Raw genomic sequence first — 21,801 nt, 5'->3', positions numbered from 1 at the left:
CTGTGATGGTGCAAATGTGTATAATTTGCGTACCCTGCTGAGAGTAAGCGTTGGTGCTTCTCTGTGGCGTTAGACATAATGGACGTTTCGAGATCTCTTTCTCCTTAACCCGCAGGTGTGGAGGTCTCAGCCTGTGACTCTGGGCGTCACGTTCGAGTCTGCGATCCTCTGTGACATCTCCCAAGGCCTCTCCTACACCTGGACCATCCGGACCTCCGAGGGGTGGCCAGTGCCCCTGCCCCCTGGTGTCAGCACACGCAGGCAGACCATCACTGTCCCCGGCTACTTCCTGGAGCTTGGGAACTACACCGCTCTCGCCAGGGTGCGTGACCGGCTCACAGGCTTCCCGCCAGCCTCAGAGCAAGAGCTCAGCCCCTGTCTCCCCAGCCTGCTCTATCCAAGACAAAGAGGGTTACACAAGTGTGGCTGGGCTCCTGAGAAATGCTTCAGTTCCCCTGAGAGAGCAAATTTCATGTCTGAACCCGGGCAAAGTAATTGTGAAAATCTTGTTCTTCTAACAAAAGCCTCCTGTGCATCCGCTTTGATGGTGTCTCTGAAGTAGTCCCGGGATGTCAGGGGAATAGCTGTGTCATCACAGAGCTTCTGCCTGGAAAGGGAGGGGATGTTGTCGGAGAACTGAGGTCATGAGGGCACCCTGGTGACAGGGCCGCTGTTGGCACTTGGTGTATTGTGGCTGGAAAAATGGTGAAAATGTGTCATGATCCCTTCTAGGAGAGTCGGCTTCATGGAACAGAGTCTGTTCGCAGGCAGACACTGGGGCTCGTGCCCGGGGTGCAGGCTGGCAAAGCAGGCAGGGAGCAGAGGCTGGAGGGGGCGTCCGGAACCCCCTGCCACGTGGGCTCTGCAGTGGCAGCGTGGGTGGACGTAGGTGGACTTGGCCTTAGCCACCTGCCCTGCTGACTGCTTGTAAAAAATGACCTGGGAAATTCAAAGGAAGTTCTGAGGCTGAGCGCGTGGAGCGGAGCAAGGCCACTCCCTGTTTTCCTGGTGACAAGAGGCTGTCTGCGCCTGGCTCTGCTCCAGGGAGATAAGGATGCAGGGAGGACTATGTAGCCTTAGCCCCCCGGAGCTCGACAGCTCCTGGGGGAGGGAGAACATGAGACAGGGAGCCCGGGGTGGGCTGTGAGCCAGGTCAGGAGAGGACCCGGGGTGGCCCAGGCTGTGGATGGCCCCATGGAAGCTCTTGGGCTCTGAGAGGGTGGGCAACGGAATATGGGTCTGAGCACAAGAGTGTGGGTTTCTTCTGAAGACTAGGGGAAGGCAGAAATGAAGGGGTCGGGCTTCAGTGCTTAGTGGGCCATGTTGGAAATGGTGGAGGGAGTTCAGGTGGATGTGGGGGGCTAGGGGATTGTGCTGGGGTCCCTGAGCAGGAGGGCAGAGCAGTGGGGGAGGAGGGTAGATTGCAGCTGGGCTGCCGGGGCCCAGAGCAGACCCTGTGGCTGCAGTGGCCGCCCTCCCAGCCTGACTCCAGGTGTCCCTAGGGGGGCAGGAATGAGGTGCAGGCATAATCCCACACTGGGTGGCTGTCCCGCTCCTGAGAGGCCAGGTGTCTATGGTGGTTCTCCGGCCCGAGACTATGCAGACCACACATACTGTTGGAGGTTAGTGGGGGGTTATTGTGCAGGACCTGGTTCCTACTGTGTAAGGACACAATGACGACCTGGCAAAGAGAGGAGGGGACAGGACAGCGTGCCCGCGAGGTCCCCTCTCCCTCCGTGGCTCTGAGCAAGTGCACAGCTGTGTAAGGTGCGCGGTGACGGGCACTGCAATGCTGAGGGGACCAAGCGCCGTGGGCTGGTGTGTCCGGGGCTGCGAGACGTCCTTTCCCCAGGCTCCGGCCGGTGGGGTCACGGCACCACTCCTGCCCACGAGGGACGGCTTAAGGGAGGGGTGAAGCCACCACGCTCAAGGGCCCCCGTTGCCTGGCACACTTACTCATGGGCCACTTCGTCGCCGGGGAGCAGGCTCCGGCCACGTCTCCCTCCAGGTCCTGCCTCGATGAGGTGCTTTGAGGTGCTTTCGTTCGAATCTGAGCTGCTCGTCGCATGGCTCGGGGGTCGCACCGTCAGAGGTCCCGCCATCCCACCATGCTGATGGGCAGCTCCCGCACCTGCACGTCCCCATCCTGGGACAGCGCAACACTCCTTGGGCGGGCCTGGCTGAGCCGGCAGACATGGGAGTGTGATCCCAGGGGGCTCGACGGCCGCCAGGTCGCCCTAGGGGAGCCACCAGCAGGGAGCCGCAGCGCCTCTGAAGGAGACTGAGGACCAGGCGCAGCCCACGAAGCGAGCAGCAAGTGTCATGCTCTCATTTGCTTTGGTTTCCAAATTGCGTCAAAGTCCTCAAAGAGCCCTTTGGGACGTCCTGTTTATCGAACGTTCCAGGATTCCCGAGGTTCCAAGTATGTGTCTTGAAGTTCATTTACGTTGCTTCAAGACCATCACGTGGAGGCCACAAGTGTAGGTTGATTTTTTAAGATTTTATTTATTTACTTATACATTTATTTGAGAGAATGAGAGGGTGGGAGGGTGGGAGAGGTAGGAAGCATCTCCAGCGGACTTTGCACTGAGCGTGGAGCCCCAAACGTGGCTGGATCTCATGACCCTGAGATCGTGAGCTGAGCGGAAACCGGGAGTTGAATGCTCACGCAGCCACCCTAGGAATGCAATTTAGGGCAAGCGAGCTCTGCCAGCCAAGACCGTGGACAGGCTTCCCGTCGTAGGGCAGGCTCGGCTCAGGACCGTGTGCAGATGATGGGGAGCTGAGTCACGGAGGCGGGAGCTGTGCCCACTCGCCCCTGCCCTCCTGCACTCTGGCCACCGTGGCTCTACTCGGGGCACAGCTGGCTGTTCCTCTGACACAGGTGACGTGCTGGGTTCCCGGTACCCGGGCCGCTCTGGAGCTGCTGCGGGACCCGGTGGCACGTTTACACTCACCAGCTTCCTTCCAATTTTGTCTTATTTTTTAAAAACTTGATTTATCTAAGTCATCTCTGCACCCAAGGTGGGGCGTGAACTCATGCCCCAAGTTCAAGAGTCTCACATTCCACTCAGAGCCGGTGGGCACCCCAATGTCCTTCCAGCAGTAGAGGGCGGTCCGGCTCCAGCGAGCATGCTGCCCGGGCCCCGAGTGACGCCCCCTTGTCGTCACGTTGCAGGTTCAGGTGGATGGCAGCGTCGTGCACAGCAACTACAGCGTCGGGGTGGAGGTGCGGGCCAGGGCCCCCGTCAGCGTCATCTCCGAGGGCACGCAACTGTTCATCTCCAGGGCCCCCTCAGTCACCGTCATCCTCAGTGGCTCCCAGTCCTACGACCCAGACAACCCCGGGGCCACCCTCAGGTGAGCGCGGGAAGGCCGTGGGACCGCTGGCGAGGTGGGGGCAGCCTTTCTGCTCGCCCGTGGCCCCCTCCCAGCCAGGGCTCAGAACGCCGGCACGGGTGGCTGTAGAATCCCGCTGGCATCATCTGCACCCTATTGGGACCTCTGCCTTTATCTGTTGAGCTAACGTCTCACTCAGGACCCTCTCGTGGGGAGCGTGGGGGAGGGGCAGGAGGAAACCCGGAGCAGCATTGGAAGTTGGCATTTATGGCACATTTTGAAAAATGAAGCTTAAATATCGTCTCCGTCTGTGCAGGCTGCCTAACAAACCCCACAGCCTGTGAGCTTGTAAACAGTGGACACTTCTCTGTGTGGACGTGAGGCCGGAAGGCCAGATGGACGTGCCGGCCGCTTTGGTGTCTGGGGAGGACCTGGTTCCCAGCTGGTCCTCACAGGGCGGAAGGGGCTCGGGGGCTCTCGATGGGTTCTGCTATAGGAGCACCAGGTGTCCCTGCCTGAGACAGCCCCCTTCCCCTGCCGTCATCCTGGGCGTTAGGTTTCCCCATCTTATAGGGCATTCAGTGCTCAGCAAGTAGGCTCTTCTGGTATTCCTTGCTTTGGTGTCTGGGGAGGACCTGGTTCCTAGCTGGTCCTCACAGGGCGGAAGGGGTTTGCATGACCTGGAACACGCATCCTCCACGGATGCCACCCAATGCCCATGACCTAGAACACGCATCCTCCATGGACACCATCCATGTGCCGGTCACCTGGAGCATGCATCCTTTGTCCAGACGGCTCTTGGCCTTCAGGTTGGGTGTCCTGCCATCTCCTGGCCTGGTCCCTCTGCGGCCTTTCCATCTCTGCCGACGGAGGCATCCTTCCAGTCTTTCAGGCCAAAAACCTTAAGCAGTTCTCTTTTTCTCTCCCGCTTCCTGGCCAGTCTGTTGGGAAAACTCACTGGCCCCATCCGGGCCGAGTGGCATCTTGGGCTCCTTTCAGGGGTCTCCTCCCCAGCCCCCATGTTCCCTGTGACCATCATCAGACCATGCCTCACAGAGCAGGTGGACGGAGTCTTGTCAAGCTCTGCTCCAACCCTGTGGCTCTCAGCAAGAGCACAGAGGCTCCGTGCCTCAGCGTCCACCATCACCTGCGCCCCGAGTCCTCACCCTGCCCTGCGGTTCCCGCCTGCCCTCAGACGCCCAGCTATGCTTCTCCCTTGGTGCCTTGGCAGTGGGGTCGCCTTCTGCATCTTGCCTCAGTTTGCCCCTGAACTGTCACCACCCATCTCCTCCGTCAGACATCGTGTGCCCAGGGAGGCTTCCAATGACCTCATCCACAGGGATGACGGTCCCGTGTTGAGTCTGCGGTTTGTCCATAGCTCCTTCTGCCTGTGACATCCCATATTCACTCACTCGCTGCAGGCACCGTCAGTGCTCTGTCCCTGCTGCAATCCACTCCAGGAGGGCAGGGCTGTGGCTGGCACAGCGTGGGTCCTCCACGACTATTCCTGAACAGCTAGAAGAGTCACTTTGTCTCTTCACCCCGTGAGCGGGGACGTTTGCTGCGTCCCAAGTGTGGGCTTTGGTGGAGGCGAGAGGCGGCCACTGGGCTCCCCAATCACACGCTTGTGTTCTGGGTACGTCCGGCGCCCGGCCTCAGGAGACGTGCTTCTTGTTCACTCTGTGCCCCCCCGTGTGAGCCCCGCGTGGTGCCCACGAGCTGGAGTCCAGCGTGCGTCTGCTCCCTGGGTGCGGGGACCATGCCCACCAGGCCTGGAGGAGGAGGAGCGCTCCCCCCGAGGGCCTCCCCCACCCCCGCCTGCTCCCGGGCCCAGGGAAGCCCGTTTAGTGAGCCGGCGCGGTCGCCCCACAGCAGCTTCTCCCACAGGTACCACTGGACGTGCACCGCGGCCGGCGCCCCCAGGGAGCCCTGCTTCACCGCCTCCTCTCCGCACAGCCTGCATGCCGGGGCCCCCTCCCTTTCTTTTCCTGCCAGCTCTCTCAGCAACAGCTACGACCAGTTTCTCGTGACGCTGACCGTGTCCAGCGCCGGCCGGAACTCTTCAGAGGCGCAGGTGTTCCTGTCCCCGCGCCCCGACACGGCACTCAGGTACTGTGTGCCCCGTGCCCCCTGTGTGCTGGGCCCGGGGGTGATGGGGGGTCGCCGGGACCTGGGGCCACACAGGACCCCTGTGCTGAGGGCCAAGGGGCCCGACTGACGAGGGCTGGGGCCTGGGGACGCGCGTACAGGCTACTGCTGACGTGGGGGGCTCCTAGGAGGAGGCGCCCCTCCAGCCCAGCAGCTGCCCCGAGGCAGAGGCCTGTGCTGGGGCTCGGGGCTGAGGCACCCGGGGCCTCGCCTCAGGGCCTTGCGGGCATCACAGGGCTGGGCCACGTGTGACGTCGAGGCAGCACAGGGCGCAAGGGTAGGGAAGCGCTCCATCGGCAGCTGGGTCTGCAACGAGGAGGCCAGACCCCGGATGCATGAGCCGCAGCTGCTCCCGTCACCCCCGGGGGCCTGGGTCATCAGGGAGCGGGCCGGGGGCACGCAGGTCACCTGGACGGGCCCAGACGGGCAGGCCGCTTCCGTACACGGACCTGCGAGGGACCTGGGCAGTCACCACCTTGACGTGAAGACAGCCCGTGGTTAAAAGTGTGCAGAACTGGGTGGGTCCTGGGAGGCTTCCTGGAGGAGGAAGCAAATTAGCTGTGCTGGCAGGACCGACGCTAGGGAGAGGACGTGAGCTGTGGCACCGAGCTCAGACCGCTCTGAAGGAGATGCCCCCCAGGAGCTCAGGCCTGAGGCCATGAAAAATAAGGTGGACAAGATGGGGCACCTGCCCACGGTCCACACAGGCCAGGCCACCTGCCTTTCTCAGGAGTCCTGACGTGTAGTCAAACTGGGGGAATCAGGGCGCCCACTGGCGCGGTCGGTACAGGCTGTGACTCCTGATCTCACCGTCCTGAGTTCAAGCCCCACGTTGGGTATGGGACCTACTTAAAAAAAAAATTAGAGACAGAAGGTGAAGGGACGTACAGGGTCACAAACCTCGGGCCGTAAATCGGAAGATCATATGTAATAAATAAGACACTTTTGTTCTAAAAAATACAAAGCACTATGTAATTCTGCTCCTTGCAAGATACCAAATGTACTAATTGTCAATATTTTATTTTTGTATTAGAGAGAGAGAGAGAGAGAGAGAGAGAACGCATGGGGGGAGGGGCAGGGGCGGAGGGAGCAGTGGTCGCCCCGCTGAGCAGGGAGCCCATCGGGACTCGATCCCCGGACCCCGGGACCTGGACCTGAGCCGAGGCAGCCACCTGAGGGCCCTGAGACAAAGCGCTGACTCTGAAACCCTCCTGGACTGTGTTGTGAGGGAGGAGGGTGGACACTGCCAGCTGTGAGGCCCGGGTTGGGCCGGGTGGGCCCCTCCTGGCCCGACTGCACCCCTGCGGGAGACGTGTGAGCACTTAGGGGCGGACGCACACACAGGGACGGGCCAGCCTGAGCCCCGGGGAGCCTGTGCGCCGTGCTCTCCCCACGCCCCCACCCCTCCTGTGCCGGGAGCTGCACCTACGGGCTGCAGTCTGAGACCCGCACGGACAGGCGCCTTCACGTGGGAGATGCCGGCACCACGCACCCACTCGGGGGCCTCCCCCACCCTGACCTGCTGAGGGCCCCGCGTCCACAAGCAAACACCCCACTGGAGCGGGCCTGGGGGCCAGATCACTGCATCATGTCCCGCAGGACGGCGAGTGAGCCTGGGTGGCAGCAGGGCCTGGAGGAGGGGAGGAGGCTCGGCCCGCAGGCCTGAGGGAGCTGGGGTACCACGTGTAGGGTAGGGGCAGCAGGCGGCCGAGAGTGGACGGGGCCGTGGGCATGAAGGATGCACCTGGCAATGGGGGCACCCAGGTCAGGCTCCGGGTGGCAGAGGGAGTCCGAGGTGAGGGGAGCAGGGGTCGGGGAAGGCAGCCTCCCTGGGTGGGGAGGGCGGGGTGCGTGGCCTGAGGGGGGTCAGGGTGTCATCCTGGCCCTGCCTGAGCTCTGTGCAGCGTGGGGGGGGGACGCGCGGCCTCCCTGGCAGTGTGCACGGCCCTGGGTGGGGGTCAGGGTGCCGGCCCGGCCCTGCCTGAGCTCTGTGCAGCGTGGGGGGGGGGGCGTTGCGCGGCCTCCCGGGCAGGGTGCACGGCCCAGGGTGGGGGTCAGGGTGCCGGCCCGGCCCTGCCTGAGCTCCGTGCAGCATGGGGGGTCGCACGGCCTCCCGGGCAGGGTGCGCGGCCTGGGGCGCGAGGCGGTCGGTGCTGGGGGAGTGTGTGCAGGCTCGGTCAGCCCGTAGGCTCCGTCGTGCCGGCCTTGCCGGTGCCACACGCCCCCGGGAGAGTGAGGCCGAAGCCCCCCGGCTGCCCCTAACGCCCCACCCGGGGTCTGCGCGGTGCAGGTTTGTCCGCATCTCCCGGGGCAGCTTCAAGGACGTGCTTGTCAACTGGAACGAAGAGCTTTCCCTGCGCGCCGAGTGCGACGCGTATGCCGCGGGGCCCCGCCTGTCTTACTCCTGGGACCTGTTCCTGGTCAATGCCACGGAAGGGACCCGAACAGACGGTACGGCCCCAGCCGCTTTGGCCTCGCCCACCCGGGGAGGCAGAGGCCTCAGGTCCCGGGGCAGACGCGGACTTGCCCAGACCCATGTTCCGGCCCTGCCCTCCGGCGGGCGTGACCACGCGGGCGCCCCTCCTGCAGGGCCCTTCCCACGCCCTGTGGGCTTTTCAGAACCAAAGTCGGGGGGACGCGGAGGGGCTGACGAGCCAACAGCCGGCGCACGGGTTGCAGCACAGCAGCGAGTATCTCCCTCTATCGCCCGACAGTCTCGCTGTGACGGCAGCGAGGAGTCCCGGAGTGACCCCGTAGAAATCCTTTCTCGTAACTCAAGGCAGCGCCGCTTAGATTGACCACACGGGGGGGGGGGGGGGGGGGGGGCACAGGTGAGCGTGTCTAGAGGAGGCAGGACTAACCTACGCCAGGTGTGCGGGGGAGGGCAGGTGCAGGCGGACCAACGCGAACACTAGCTCTGCTCCTCCACCTACCTCCCTGCTTCCCCCCGGGGAACCAAGCTCCCCGCCACTTCCTGCACGAGTCCTTCCCAGGTAGGGGTCACGTGTGTGAAGGTGGCATGCTGATGACGTCCGTACACGGTTTTGTTTCTTTTTATTTGTTTGTTTAAAAAGATTTTCTATGTAATCATTTGAGAGAGAGCAAACGTGAGCAGGGGGAGGGGGAGGGAGAAGCAAACGCCCGCTGAGCACGGGGCCCCACACGGGACTCGATCCCAGGACCTGGGATCGCGACCTGAGACAGAATGAAGAGTCAGATGCTCAGGCCCCTGGGGCCCAGGGCCCAGTGCCCGCAGGGTGACACGTGTACTGCTCCTACCCCAACGTCTGACCCTGGTGCCCGTCTGGTCCAGGTCCCTTTTGCAGGGCAGTGGGGCTGCTGGGCGCTGCCGGCCTGGGGGCCGATTCCATGCAGCTGCCGTCCAGCGCACCGTCCACGGCGGTGAGCTGCCCGGAGCCCCGCGGGACGGGTGCGGCGTCCTCACAGAAGCAGTCACCACAGCCCCGGGTGCAGCCGGGACCGTCACTCCCGGGGACACCATCCTTGGGGCCCGTCGACACGCACCCGCTTCCTGATGCGGGCGACGCCACGTTCCCTGGACTGGCTCGCCGGTTCGCGGGGTCCCCTGGGACTTGGTCGCCCTGGAGCCCGTCGCCGTCCCCCTCTGGTAAGTGCTGAGCTTGCAGGACGCTCGTGCTCAGGTCCCTTCTCCCCAGCGAGGCCGTGTCGGGCTCAGGGCCGTCCTGTCCCCCACTCCGTCCCGGTGCCCCGGCCCTTCCCTTTCCCCCCAGTTTCCAGGCTGCACCCGAACCATTTCTGTGCCTCCCAAGTGGAGAGGGGACCCTTTGTCGGGGAGCACCATCCCCTCGTGATGTCACCGACGTGCACCTTCCTTGGGCAGCAGCCTGGCAGATGTCCCCGCCCCAGGGGCCCCGGGCCTCAGGCCAGCGGGTGGGGGGCCTCTGCACCCCCAGCCCCCGGGACAGGACAGCCGCGGGGATGTATCTACCTCCGTCCTGCTGAGGGGAAGGGGCACGAGGCTCTCTGAAGGGACAGGGGAGCCTGGGGGGAGCGAGAGCTTGGCTTCGGCCCTGTACCCACGGCGGCTCATCCCGGGGAGCCAGGCACCCAGCCGCCTGCCCCTCCACGGCCCCAGCAATGGGGTGACGCTGCCGAGCCGTGGGTGGACCCTGCACGAGGCCTGGGCGGCCGTGGGCGCCTCGGGAGGCCTGTGCACGTCACGGGCAGTGCTGTGCTCCTCCCCATAGACTTCGAAGCCGACTACGGGGACATCCAGGAGGCGGTGCCACCCACAGGGAGACAGCCGGCCCACTGTGAGTCGTCACCGTCACCGTGCTGGGGCTCCCCGTGTCCCCCTGTCCCCACGCCAGCCCAGGCTGCAAGGTGTCCCCTCTCTCTGGGGTTCCCCGTGTCGCTGTCCCCACGCCAGCCCAGGCACCAAGGTGTCTTCTCTCTCTGGGGCTCCCCGTGTCCCCGTGTCCCCACTCCAGCCCAGGCTCTGAAGTCTCTGAAGTCGAGAGCTCCCCTTCTGCCCTGGCATCATGAGCACTGAGAGCTCCCAGAGGCACAGGGAAAAGCTGAGACTCCTTTGCAGGGCACTGTCCACCCCGATCTTCTGGCTCAGCCTCCTCTGTACTCGGGGTCCCTTGCTCCAGAGCCCCAGGTAGCCCCAGGCCCCCAGAGGCGCCGTCCATGGCCCCCACCTTGGTCCACGGGTGTTGGTGGCCGGAGCCCCGAGGTGTCCCCGTGGAGCCCGGCCTCCTTCCCGCCGGTGCTTTCCTCCTGCTGGGCCGTCCCGCCTCCGTCTCCGCCAGCTCTGCTCCTGTGACAGCCCCGTGTCCTTGCCGCTGCTGAAGCTCTCGGTGCTTGCCAGCTCTCCCCCCGTGGCCCTGCTCCTGCCCTCGGGCGCGCTTCCACGGCCAGCGTGGACCCTCGATCCAGATGATCACGGTGTCTGGACTCTGGCTCGAGGGACAGATAGTGCTTGGTGGAGGACGTATCCATCACTGGACAGGATGGCTGGAAGCTCAGGGGGCGACATGTCCCTCTGTGTCAGGACAGCCAGATGGTCATGGCGGATTTGTCCATCTGTCCAGCCTGGCGTCGTCGGCGCCCTCCTCCCCTGCCTCCACGGTGTCATTAGGCCTGTCCCGGCTCCACCCCGTGTCCACGCAGGTGTGTGAGGGCTCACCCGGGCTCACAGCAGGTGCCCCGTAAATAAGGCTGAATGAAGGGAAAGCACAGTATTGATGGAATCGCCTTCCTGCCTGTGAGTCGGTTCCGAGCCCCACGCGGGTCGTGTTCTCACGGCATCTCCTCCCGGCGACTGTGAGTCTGCAGTCAGTCTGTCCGTCCTCCGTGGCATCCTGGCACCGCCGCGTGCCCGGGCACCCGTGAGCTCTTCCTCCGTCTCCGCCTCCCTTCCCGCCGCCTGGACAGCCCGTGCCCGGGTGCTTTCAGGGTGCAGCCGGGCCCCCCGCAGGCCATCCTCAGTGGCTTTCTGGCACTTTCTCCCACCTCGTTTCCTGCTTCCTCACCCCCTCAAGTCGCATTTCCCCCCTCCTCCGGGTGCTCACTGCAGAGCTGGCTCCGGCCTGTGTCTGCACCTGCCCCAGGCGATGGCCTGGCCATGGCCCACCTGCTGGGTCCCCTCCACACCCTGCCATGTCTGTCCTCACTCGCCCTGGCTTGGCCTGTAGGACGGCAGTGGCCAGCGTTGTCTGCTCTGCTGGGCTCAGCTGGGGCACTGGCCTTCTGGGACGTCACTGGGACTTGTCCCTTGACCATCCGTTGCCTTGGCTTGTCTTCCTAGGGTCCGGCGCCAGCCTCCCGGGAGCAGACCCGAGTTCGAGTCCTGGTGGGGGCCAGGGGGATGGGGACAACCTGCTGGGCCCCCTGCGCCCCGCGGCCGGGCCGGCCCTCATGGTGGACTGGCCCAAGGCCCCGGTGGGCCGCGCCCTCTTCCGCAGCTACACGGCCTCTGGTAGGAGCACTCGCTTCACGTCTGGGGATTCGAAGCTGGTCAGGGGTTGGGGACCAGACCTCAGTTTCCTCTGCAAGTTTTCCTTTCAAGAGAGCAGCCCGAGGGCTCATTGTGCCTTTTCTCCTCGCGTGTCCCTCTGTGGACAGGGTGCAGAGGCTCCACTCCAAGGTGGGGGGCTCCTCTGTGGCCCACCGGGAGCCCTGTCTGCAGGCCGTGGGGTGCAGGGGCCACCAAGCCTGTGCCAGGCAGCCCCCCGAAGCCGGGGACCCGGATGTCCTCCCTGGGGGCGGCCAACACGTGACGTGGGCACGGGGGCTCTGCTGGCGGTGCTGCGCGTGGGACTGCACTCCCGCCCTGGAGCCCCGGGGTTCCCCTGACATCACATGGCTGTCTCCTCCCCATCCCCTGCCACATTTCGGGAAACCAGGGTTTCCCTGCTGAGACCACCAGCCCGTGCTTGGGGTCAGCCTCTGGCCGCTAAGGAGGGGACCCGTCACCAGTGGGCAGTAGTCATACCCAGATTTAAGAAATGCTTCCCAGTCGGTGCCCTTGGAGAAGAGAACATCGCTTTGAAACGCCTTAATCATGCGCCGTGGGCAGACCCCATGTGTCCCGTGGGACCCCGTGGATGCCCCAGCTGGCACAAGTGTGATGTGGGCTCCCGCCAGGGTCCGCTCGCTGCCAGAGCCGAGTGCGATCCAGACGTGACCCCAGGCCCCCGCTCAGGGTGCTCGGGCAGGGGGGGCTGCAGGGGGCTCCCAGGCCCGCAGCCAGGCGGGTCGCACCCTGAGGGCGGTGGTGGAGGCAGCGATCACGCTCCGCAGGCGGCTCCGGGGCCGGGGTCTGTGTGTCCGCAGCCTGCTGACGCCCCCTTGTCCGCAGGCATCACGGGACACGCAGTGACAATAAAGCCGTTCTCGCTGAGCCCCGGGGAGACATACGTCGTGCAAGCCTCCGTGGGTACGTCCCGCTGCCCGCCGGCCCTGCTGCGGGGACCATCAGGGTTTGCTTTTTCTTAAAGATTTTCTTTATTAGAGCGAGAGAAAGCGAGCAGGAGCGGGGAGAGGCAGGTCGGGGAGACCTGAGCCCCCAGGCGCCCGGGGAAGCGGGTTGTCATGATTCATGGCGCTTCTGGAAGCTGCAGCCCCGTCCATCCCCTCGCTCTGGAGCGCGCTGAGCTCCCTCCGCCCCTTGAACCTCCCCCCCGTGCTTCTGGGCCGTATGGGGTCAGCAGCGTGTTTAGGTCACGGTAAAGGTGGAGATGTTTGCCTCTAGGAAGACAGAAAATGACGTGTGCATTAGGTTTTTTTCCCCCAAGACAACTGTGTAAATTGGTTCTCTCCCCACAAATTGACTGATGACTTGTACGCCTGTTGAGCCCCGAGGAGGTGACGGTGGTTCTGCGCAGCCTGGGTTGTGAGCCGCCTGTTCGCACGGCGCCTGCTCCACACCCTTCTGGCTGCTCCATAATCCGCTCTCACATCTCCCTTCGGGGGCAGTTTTACATTTTCTGCCACATTTCCCGAGGCTTTTGGTTCCATATGACCTGATGGCTTATGCGTGTGCACGGGTTAGAGTCACAGTCTGCCGCTTGGGCCGAGTCCCCAGCCCCGTAGCCCGATGGGCCTCCCTTCCCGAAGCCCGAGGGGTCCCCAGCCATCACTCCCATGCCCCGTCTCTGCCTGACGACTTTGCAAATGTCCTGCAGCCCCTCACTCGGTGCGTCCAGAAATGCACCCCCGGGCGCCTGCGTCAAGCACGTGAGAGAACTTTGCTTTTGTGGCCACGAAGGCGCCAAGCAAACCTGTGGCCACACCTCACTCCCACTGCCATTGCCATTTGTCCAAGTGCGGACACGGGGGCTGTTGGCTTTGGCCGGTCACTGCCTCGGGGTGGGGAGACTCAGAGCCTGAGCGCTGAGGCCTGGGTCGTCCCTGCTGTCCCGCTCGTGTCCCTGTGCGCCCCAGCAGCCCTCCCCCCGCCCCCTCCGCTCCCACGCTCGCCAGGCCGGCCTCGGCCTTGGGATGGGCTGCGAGGCTGTGTCTCTGCCCCTCACACACGGCACCATGGGGGGTGCGGCCCTCACGCCTCATCCTCCGCTGTAGCCTCCACGTGCGGCCTGCTGGGGAGGGCGCAGCTGTACCTGACCCTGCATCCAGCCCCGCGGGACGTGGCCTGCCAGGTGCAGCCACACCGCGGCCTCGAGGCTCACACCGTCTTCAGCGTCTTCTGCATGGCGATGAGACCGGTACGCGTGGCCACGCGGGTCTGTCCCAGAGGCCGAGGCAGAGGAGGCGCTCGGGGAAGTGCTGTGGGTGTGAAGCTCGGCGCCGGGGTTGGCGCAGGGGTGCTGTGGGGATGCCCTCCAGCCTCTCGGGTGCCAGGCCTGCTCCTCCCACAAACCCACCACGCGCGGCCCCAGGGCTCAGATCCTGGCCTCCTGCAGGTCCCAAGTGCCCTGCTCTTCTTTTTTTTCCTTATTAAGTCCTATTTATTTTTAAGATTTTATTTATTCATTTGAAAGAGACAGAACTTACCCCCAGGAGGCCCAGATATCTGTGTCTCTGTGGCTTTTGGGGTTCCCAGGCTCGGGGAGCGCGCCACCCTGAGTGACAGCACAGCATGGGGCCCTCTTGGCGCCAGGCAAGGGGCCCCGGAGGTCGGTGGTCACCCCCGTGCGAGCAGCCCCTGCCCGGCCCCAGCCCGTCTACCAACAAGGGTCCTGGGTGGAGTGAGGGACGCAGGGCTGTGTGTTTACTGGGGATCTAATTCGGTTTGTTCAACATTGTGTTTTGCCCCCGTATGGAACGGATCCTAGGACTTTCGTTACAAATTTAGTTACCGGATAGGAAATGCCTCCGAACACACTTTGTACCACGGGAGAGACACCCAGTATTACTTCGTGCTGCCGGCGGGCGAGCCCTCGGACAATTACAAAGGTGAGTCGGGCGTGGGCCTGGACGGCTGGCGGTGCTCGTTGACGGCCCTAGACCTTCCCCTGCCTCCCTAACCTAGGAAGTCTTCAAACTATGTGTCTAGAAATTACCATTGTTATGTATTCATCTTAAAACATCTTGTGCTTCTTAGATTATCTGGATCCCCTATTTTTTTTTAGCTCGAAACAGAGCATTAGCAATATTAACTGTAAGTCGATTCATTTCTTGTACCTGGAGGTTGTAACTGAACTATATGCAAGGGCCACAATGCCCAAGAACACTTGCATTCATGAATTCAGCCTTTGAGACCAGCCGCCTGTACTCACGAAGCACAGGGCATGAGGTGGCCCCGCGTGGGACCCAGGTCAGTGACGCTGGGCAAGGGCGTTCCGACCGCAGGGGCCTCTGTGCGTGGCCTGGGTCATGAATTCCTCCACAGTGAAGCTGCGCACGCCCCGTGTCTCCTTGAAACAGTCCTGCATGCGGATGCTCCCCCGCCTCCCCCACCCGCTGGAGTTGGCCGTGCAGCCCTCGCTGGTCCGCAGCCCACAGGCCCCTCACCCACGCCCCCCTGTGGCCACATGGGACCCCATCTGAAGGCCGACAGACCCCAGGGCCGGGGAGACGCCCGCAGGATGTCGGGGCAGGGCCTCGGCTCCGTGTCGGACGAAAGGGCTTCTTGATGTGAATCTGCAGACCTAGACTTCAGGCCACAGCCACTGAGCGGGTCGGGGGCGGGGGGTGGTGATGTCATTCAGCCCTCCCCCCCACCCTGAGGAGCACAGGAGGCTTGTGCACACCAGGGTGATGGATGCCTGTGAAGAGCTGACTTCCAGGGTCATGGGGGCAGGGGCACATGAGCGGAACAGGTGCAGCGCGTCTCTTGCGGGCGGCTTCCCCAGGCTGCGGGTTGGGTACAGCCTGCCCACCTGCCCGCTGGTGCTCTCACCTTCTCCACCTCCCGGGGGGCCCCGTGCTCTGCCCTGGAAGCCCCACGTCCCTGTGGCACCAGCCCTCTCGCCGCGGGACCGGCCCCCTTGCCTGCGGGCTCAGTGTCCTGCTGGGCATGTGCCTGGACTGTTTGGGTGGCCCAGGGTCCAGGGGCCACATCTGGAGAAACGCCGATGGTCAAAATCAAGTGCCAGACCCTTGGCTTTGTGTTTCCGGTTGCGAAGGCTTTTACGCAGCCACCTGCGTCTGGTCTGTGCCTCGGTGAAGCTCCGGGCTGGCCCTGTGGCCTCCATGGCAGCAGCGCCCGCTCGGGTCCGCCCGCAAAGCCCTGGTCACGGGCCTGTAGCCGGGCCTGCTCAGCCGTTGGCCGGGCCGCTCCCAGGGCTGCGTAAGGAAGTCCCGGCTTTGCCCCCAGACCTGCCCTCTCCGTGCATTGCTCAGGAGCTGCTTCGAACGATCACTGTGCCCTTGATCCTCGAGGTTGGGTGGCCCCTGTCTCCCGGGGGGCCGGGCCCGTCACCGCTGTGTCGTGCTGCTGCTGGCGTGCCGGGCTTGCAGGCCGGACGAGGGAGTGCCTGGGTGCGTGAGTGACGCTGCCGGGCTCCTGAGGCCCGTGGAGGCCACGTCTGTGGCTCCGGGCCCACGGCCAATCCTGCCGGATGCTCTCCAGTGCCCAGGGCCCCATACTGCCGCGTGGCACTGTTGGAACCCCTGCGGGGTGGCCCCCCGCTTAGGCCCAGGCCTGCTGTGTTGTGATGTCACCTCCTGGGCGCATGGATCTGCCCAGAGACTCTGGATGCTGGGCATTTGGTCTCCACAGTGACCCTCCTCCCACGTTCCCTTCCAGTCATGGTGTCCACGGAGATCACGGACGGCGTGGGCTCCCGGACGCTCCCATGCGTGGTGGCAGTGACCGTGCTGCCCCACTTCCACGGGAGCCTCTGCCTGGACGAGGACACGTGAGTGTGCTGTGCGGGGACACCCTCGGGCCGGCCCGCGCCTCCTCGGGAGCAGGGTGTCCCCCGATAGCCACAGGCGGGGTCTGTGGTGGCTCCCGGGGACCCGTCCTCTGGGGACGAGAACAGAAACAGCCAGGGCTCTGCCTCTGCGGCCCTGACTCAGGTGTGTGCGATGCGCCCAGGTGGCCGCGGCCTGCAGGGCGCCCGCCGTGCCGGGATCCCACCTGCGTGCGTTTGGCCCCTTGGGTTCGGTGCACGACACAGCCGAGCGCCAGCATCACAACCCCTAGCTTTGGGGCTTTGCCATTGTCCCCTACACCCTCGGGCTTGCTCACCGTCCCCCTCCTTCCCCGACCACGCGGCTCCCTCCTGCAGCCCCGACAGCTCCCCTACGTACGTCCTCCCACAGATTTGCCGGTCCTGGACGTGGCTGCAAGCAGGCTCACGCCCCGTGTGCTCCTTTGTGTCTGGCCCTTTGCTTGAGCGGCGTCTTTGAGGTCCATCCACGTTGCGGGGCTGTCGCGACCCCGCCTCTGTGAGGCCAGGTGGCACTCGGCTGTGGGCCCGCCACCTGTTCATCTGTTCATCAGTTGGTGGACGTGTGATGTGTTTCTGCTTCTGACTGTTAGGAATAATGCTGTTAGGAACAGAGATGCGGGGTGTGGCGGATGCCTGAGGGGGAGCTGCTGGGCCGCAGGGCCGCCCGGTGATCCCCTCTGGGCCAGTGTGCGTGTGGCGTGAGGTAAGGCTCCAAGTTCATTTTTCTGCAGGTATATTTAGTTCTTTCGGCATCGTGCGTCAGAAAGGCCAATCTCTCCCCATTAACCTGTCCCAGGCCCTTGGTCAAAATCAATTGGCCAGGAATGCCACGGAGCCTCAGTGCAGCTCCGTCTGCCGCGTCCCCCTCACCCCGAGCCACGCCGTCTTCCCTCCTGCAACTTCCTAGCGTATTTTGGACTTGGGAAACACGAACCCACCGGCCTTGTTCTTCTTGTTCAAGCCCGTTCTGGTTATTCTGGGTCTCCTGGGGGTTATTTTGGCAACGTCAGCACAAAGCCCCCCGGGGATCTCGACAGGCACTGCCTGGAGTCTGTAGATCGCTCTGCGAAGATCGTCATCTTGAGAACATGAAGTCCACCCATCTGCGGTTTTCCCTTTATTAGATTTTAATTTCTTTCAGCAATGTTTCATAGTTTCCAGGGTACAGGTATCGAATTTTTTTGGTGGAGTGTAATTATAAGCATCCTATTCTTTTTAATGCTATTGTAAATGGAGTTGTTTTTCCTAAATTCTGCTTTTGGATTCTTATTGCTACTGTGTAGCTATACAATCGGTGTTTATGTCATCGATCCTGTTTCCTGCGGCCTTGCACACTCATTTATTTGTTCTCATAGCTTCTTAGTGCGTTCTTGGGGATTTTTCACGTCGTTTTTCCATTCTGCAAACAGAGCTTTACTCCTTCCTTTCCAACCTGGATAACTTTTTCTTTTCCCCCTAGCTGACTCACCCGGGCTGGACTCTTCCAGTCAAAGGTGAATAGAAGTGGCCAGTATGGAGATGTGGGCGCTCTCTTCCAGTCTAAGCCGGGAAGCCTTTCATCGTTCACCACTTAGTGTCGTGTTCGCTGTAGGTTCTCCATAGGTGTGTTTGTTTTGAGGTTGAAGAAGTTCCCTTGCATTCCTAGATTTATGGTATTTTTTTTATCATGAAAGGGTGTTGGATTTTGTCAGCGGTTCGCTGGCTCCATGGAGAGGATGATGTGGGTTGTGTCCCTCGGTCCGTTACCATGGGCTATCATCCTGACTGATTATCATACTTGGGCTGCTCTTGCGTTCCTGGCACAAACCCCACATAACCAGGGTGCGGGGTTCAGATGCTTGGGGACCTCCAGCCAGCTGTGGCCACGTTGCTGTCTCCGTCTAGTTCAGGCCGGTCCTGCGTTGTGCGCCGCAATGCAGCTCTGCCATTGTACTTGGCACTGGGCCCGTTTCAGCTCTGCTCAGGGGTCTTTCGGAGTTCTGATGTTAGGCCTCACGGCCTTTTCTGAGTTTCTCTTGCACCGACTGCCTGTCCTCCAAGCCATTCCCCGTCTGCCCTGACCCCCCAAGGAGTTTTCTATACCAGGTAGAAGTCCTCCGGGCCGCAGGCGGGGCAGGCTTGCAGCAGGCTGGAGCAATCCCGACAAGTCTTCCATTTCCTTCAGATATAACTCCAGCCTGAAGCACCTGTCCACCCTTCAGCTGATGGGCAGTTACACCGAGATCAGGAACTATATCACCACGATCACCAGGGTCCTGAGTCGCTGGGCCGCGGAGGACCGAAGTCCCTCGTGTGGCCAGTGGTCGCGGATACAGGATGCGCTGATTTCTTCTGCGTGTGGACTGCCTGTGGCAGATCAGGTGCGGTGGGAGCAGGGTGGGCTCCGTGTCCCCAGTGGCATCCCTGTGGCAGGCCCGTGGCCGGCGGGCTCACCAGCACGCCGTCTAGCTTGTGAAACATGGTCAAGGAGGGAGGTCGGGAGGCCAGCCCGCCTGGCCCGGGTGTGCGCCCCAGTATCACTGCAGATCTCTCTGCTCGTGTTTCTCTAAGCCAAGGGGGGTGAATCCCGCCTGACTTGACTTGTCAACCACGAAATGACCGAGTCAAGTGTATGATGATCTGGGCTTGGAAGGAAATGGGCGCATGTGCAAATGCCTCTGGGCCCGATGAGCACACGTCTGCGTCTCCCGCCGCCGGCAGCCACCCGAGGGTGCTTGCGTCTCAGAACATGCCCAGGGCCCTGTGACGCTGAAGCCCCAACCCAAGAACCGCACAGTTCTGTTTCTCCCCCCTCGGCGCCTCTCACCCTTTTCCTGAACTTCCCCAAGCTCCGGCCTTCTCTCTGGCCCTTCTGGTCACACCCCGCTGGGCTGGGGGAGGCCAGAGGCCAGGGGACGCCCGGAGGACACAGGGTCCTAGCCGGCCAGGTGGGTCCAGGGGACGGTGCCTCCACCGTCTCGGCTCAGAGACCAGGATGTGCTCTGCGTGCGGGAGGATGCTGGGAGCGACGCCACTTGGGACCGTGACGAACTTTCCTTCTCTCTCCGTCCCCGTGTGTTTGCTTGTTTGTCCCGGTCAGGAAGACATGACCCACTCCGTCCTCATGCTGAGGGGCCTCCTACGCTTCCCTCGTAAGGTGAGTCGTCTCCTCCCAAGTGTGCTTTCCTATGTTGTTGTTTGTTTTTGCATAATTGGGAGGCCCTCGGTCAGTTGTTAAAGGACCCACAGTGCAGGCTATGGTTTGACACTTAAACTAGATGCGGGACTTGCCCTGAGAATTCGCGTGAATAGGGCCACCCATCCCAGATCACCGGGGATGAGCTCGTTCCCCAATACAGAGGCCAGGAAACCCCAAGTAGAGAGGTTCCGGCGGTATCACCCGTGCGACACATGCTCCGGGTAAGGGGGTGGCTCTCTGTTACGAACCTGGGTACAGGGTTTCCAGCCTCCTCTTCTTTCTTTCAAGTTTTTATTTGAATTCCAGTGTAACCAGCCTGCAGGGTACTGTTAGCCTCAGGTGCTCGGTGCAGCGGCTCCGCCTCCCATACGGCCAGGTGATCCTCATGACAGGGACAGGTGCCCTTCGTCCCTGTCACCTGCGCCCTGCCCCCTGCTCACCAGCAGCCTGTTCTCTAGAGTGCAGAGTCCGTTCCTTGGTTCCTTCCCCTTCGCTTGCTTGCTCTGGTCCTTAAATTCCACACGGGGGCGCAACCACACGGTGCTAGTCTTCCTCTCACTGACTTACTTCGCTTCACGTAATAAGCTCTAGGCGCATCCGCACCGCTGCCCGTGGCAGGATTTCATTCCTTTTTATGGCTGAGTAACCTTCCACCGCGTGCACAGCACCGCTCCCCGACCCATTCCTTGGCCGGTGGACACCTGGGCTCCTTCCACGGTGGGGCTGTGGAGGACCTTGCTGCTGTGAGCACTGCCATGCACGGGCCTTGGAATCAGTGTCCTGTATACCCTGGGTAAGCACCTGGCAGTGCTACTGCTGGGTCCTAGGGTAGCTCCAATGGAACTTTCCGAGGGCCGTCCACGCTGTTCTCCAGAGCGGCTGCGCCAGCTTGCGTCCCCGCCAGCAGTGGGGCGCCCCTTTCTCATCCTCACCAACACCTGTTGTTCCCGTGTTAATTTTAGCCATTTTGACAGGTGTCAGGTGGGACCTCATCGGGGTCTGCTCTGCATTTCCCTGATGACCAGTGATGTCGAGTATCTCTCCATGTCTCTGCTGTTTGAGTGGGTTTTTTTTTTTTTTTCTTTTTGAGAAATGTCTTTGTGTGTGAGTGAGAGAGAGAGAGAGAGAGAGCGGGCATAGGGGAGCGCTGGAGGGAGAGAGAGAATGTCAGGCAGACTCCCCACTGAGCACAATGGGCTCGATCTCACAACCTCGAGATCATGACCTGAGCTGAAATCAAGAGTTTGAGGCTCAATCGACTGAGCTGAGCCACCCAGGCGCCCCTCTTCTGCCCATTTTTAACTTGATTATTTGTTTTATGGGTGTTCAGTTTTATAAGTTGTTTATAGATTTCTCCTTCCTCTCTTCCTCCCTCCCACCTTCCCTCCTTCCTCCTTCCTCCCTCCCTCCTTCTTCCTTCCTTCCTTCCTTCCTTCCTTCCTTCCTTCCTTCCTTCCTTCCTTCCTTCCTTCCTTCCTTCCAAGATTTTATTTATTTATTTGAAAGACAGAGCCCACAGTGGGAAGGGGGGAGAGCATCTCCAGCAGACTCCCTGCCAAGCTCAGACCCCAACATGGGGCTCGATTCCACAACCCCGAGATGTCGATCTGAGCCCACACTGACCCCCTGCCCCCACCCTTCTTTCTTGTCAACCCTCCCAGCTCCAGGTCGGAGCTCTTGGCTGCCTTTCCCATTTCTCCCTCTCTGCGGGATGATCCCCTGCTTGCTCAGAATGTCACTTATTTACAATCCCTCTGGACGTCACCCCATTTCTGGCTCCTCTTCAGAGCCGGGCCTGCAGGAAGCTGGCTCTTGCCTGTGGCACCTGCACACTTTAGCTGAGGGGATCTGGCTGCTGTCCCGCCTTAGCAGGGAGCCTGTCCTGTCCCAGCGCTGGCCAACTCCCGTCCTGTCGGGAACACCCCCCCCCCCCCGCCGGGACAGTCTCCTGGCTGTGACCGCTGTGGGCTCCTCCCTTCTTTGCTCGGTGCCCCATGCCCCAGGGCAGCGTCCCTGGCCCTATGCTCTCTGCACCTCCTCCCCGGGAGGGGGACGGGGGTCTCACCACCACCTTCTCCGTTATGTCTGCATGACGGTGACACTGACCTGGGGCCTCCACGCGGGCCTCCTCAGGGCTCAGGCGCGTCACTGCAGCCGCCCACTGGTTCCCACACCCGCACCTCCTCCCCCGCCCTCGCATCCACTTCCTGCCTGTTGTCCCTGCCCTGCGACTATGCTCCCTGCCCCCGACTGTGCTCCCTGCCCCTGACTGTACTCCCTGCCCCT

General features: G+C 62.5%; 1 protein-coding gene across 1 annotated transcript in view; it reads left to right on the top strand.

The window, feature by feature from the left end:
- PKD1L1 (polycystin 1 like 1, transient receptor potential channel interacting) overlaps positions 1-21,801 on the top strand; it is a 79,952-nt gene that overhangs the window by 16,818 nt on the left and 41,333 nt on the right. Inside the window, exons 14-26 of the mRNA XM_077848511.1 lie at positions 116-322; positions 3,179-3,360; positions 5,227-5,448; positions 7,778-8,256; positions 8,780-9,115; positions 9,717-9,789; positions 11,295-11,452; positions 12,335-12,412; positions 13,558-13,700; positions 14,271-14,391; positions 16,187-16,298; positions 18,502-18,697; positions 19,417-19,473. Coding sequence (XP_077704637.1) covers positions 116-322; positions 3,179-3,360; positions 5,227-5,448; positions 7,778-8,256; positions 8,780-9,115; positions 9,717-9,789; positions 11,295-11,452; positions 12,335-12,412; positions 13,558-13,700; positions 14,271-14,391; positions 16,187-16,298; positions 18,502-18,697; positions 19,417-19,473 — 2,364 coding nt within the window. The remainder of the gene's footprint in view (positions 1-115; positions 323-3,178; positions 3,361-5,226; positions 5,449-7,777; positions 8,257-8,779; positions 9,116-9,716; positions 9,790-11,294; positions 11,453-12,334; positions 12,413-13,557; positions 13,701-14,270; positions 14,392-16,186; positions 16,299-18,501; positions 18,698-19,416; positions 19,474-21,801) is intronic.

Source organism: Canis aureus, chromosome 15 (assembly GCF_053574225.1).
Source record: "Canis aureus isolate CA01 chromosome 15, VMU_Caureus_v.1.0, whole genome shotgun sequence".
In the NCBI taxonomy this organism is placed as follows: Eukaryota; Metazoa; Chordata; class Mammalia; order Carnivora; family Canidae; genus Canis; species Canis aureus.
This window is presented reverse-complemented; position numbering and strand designations above follow the sequence as displayed.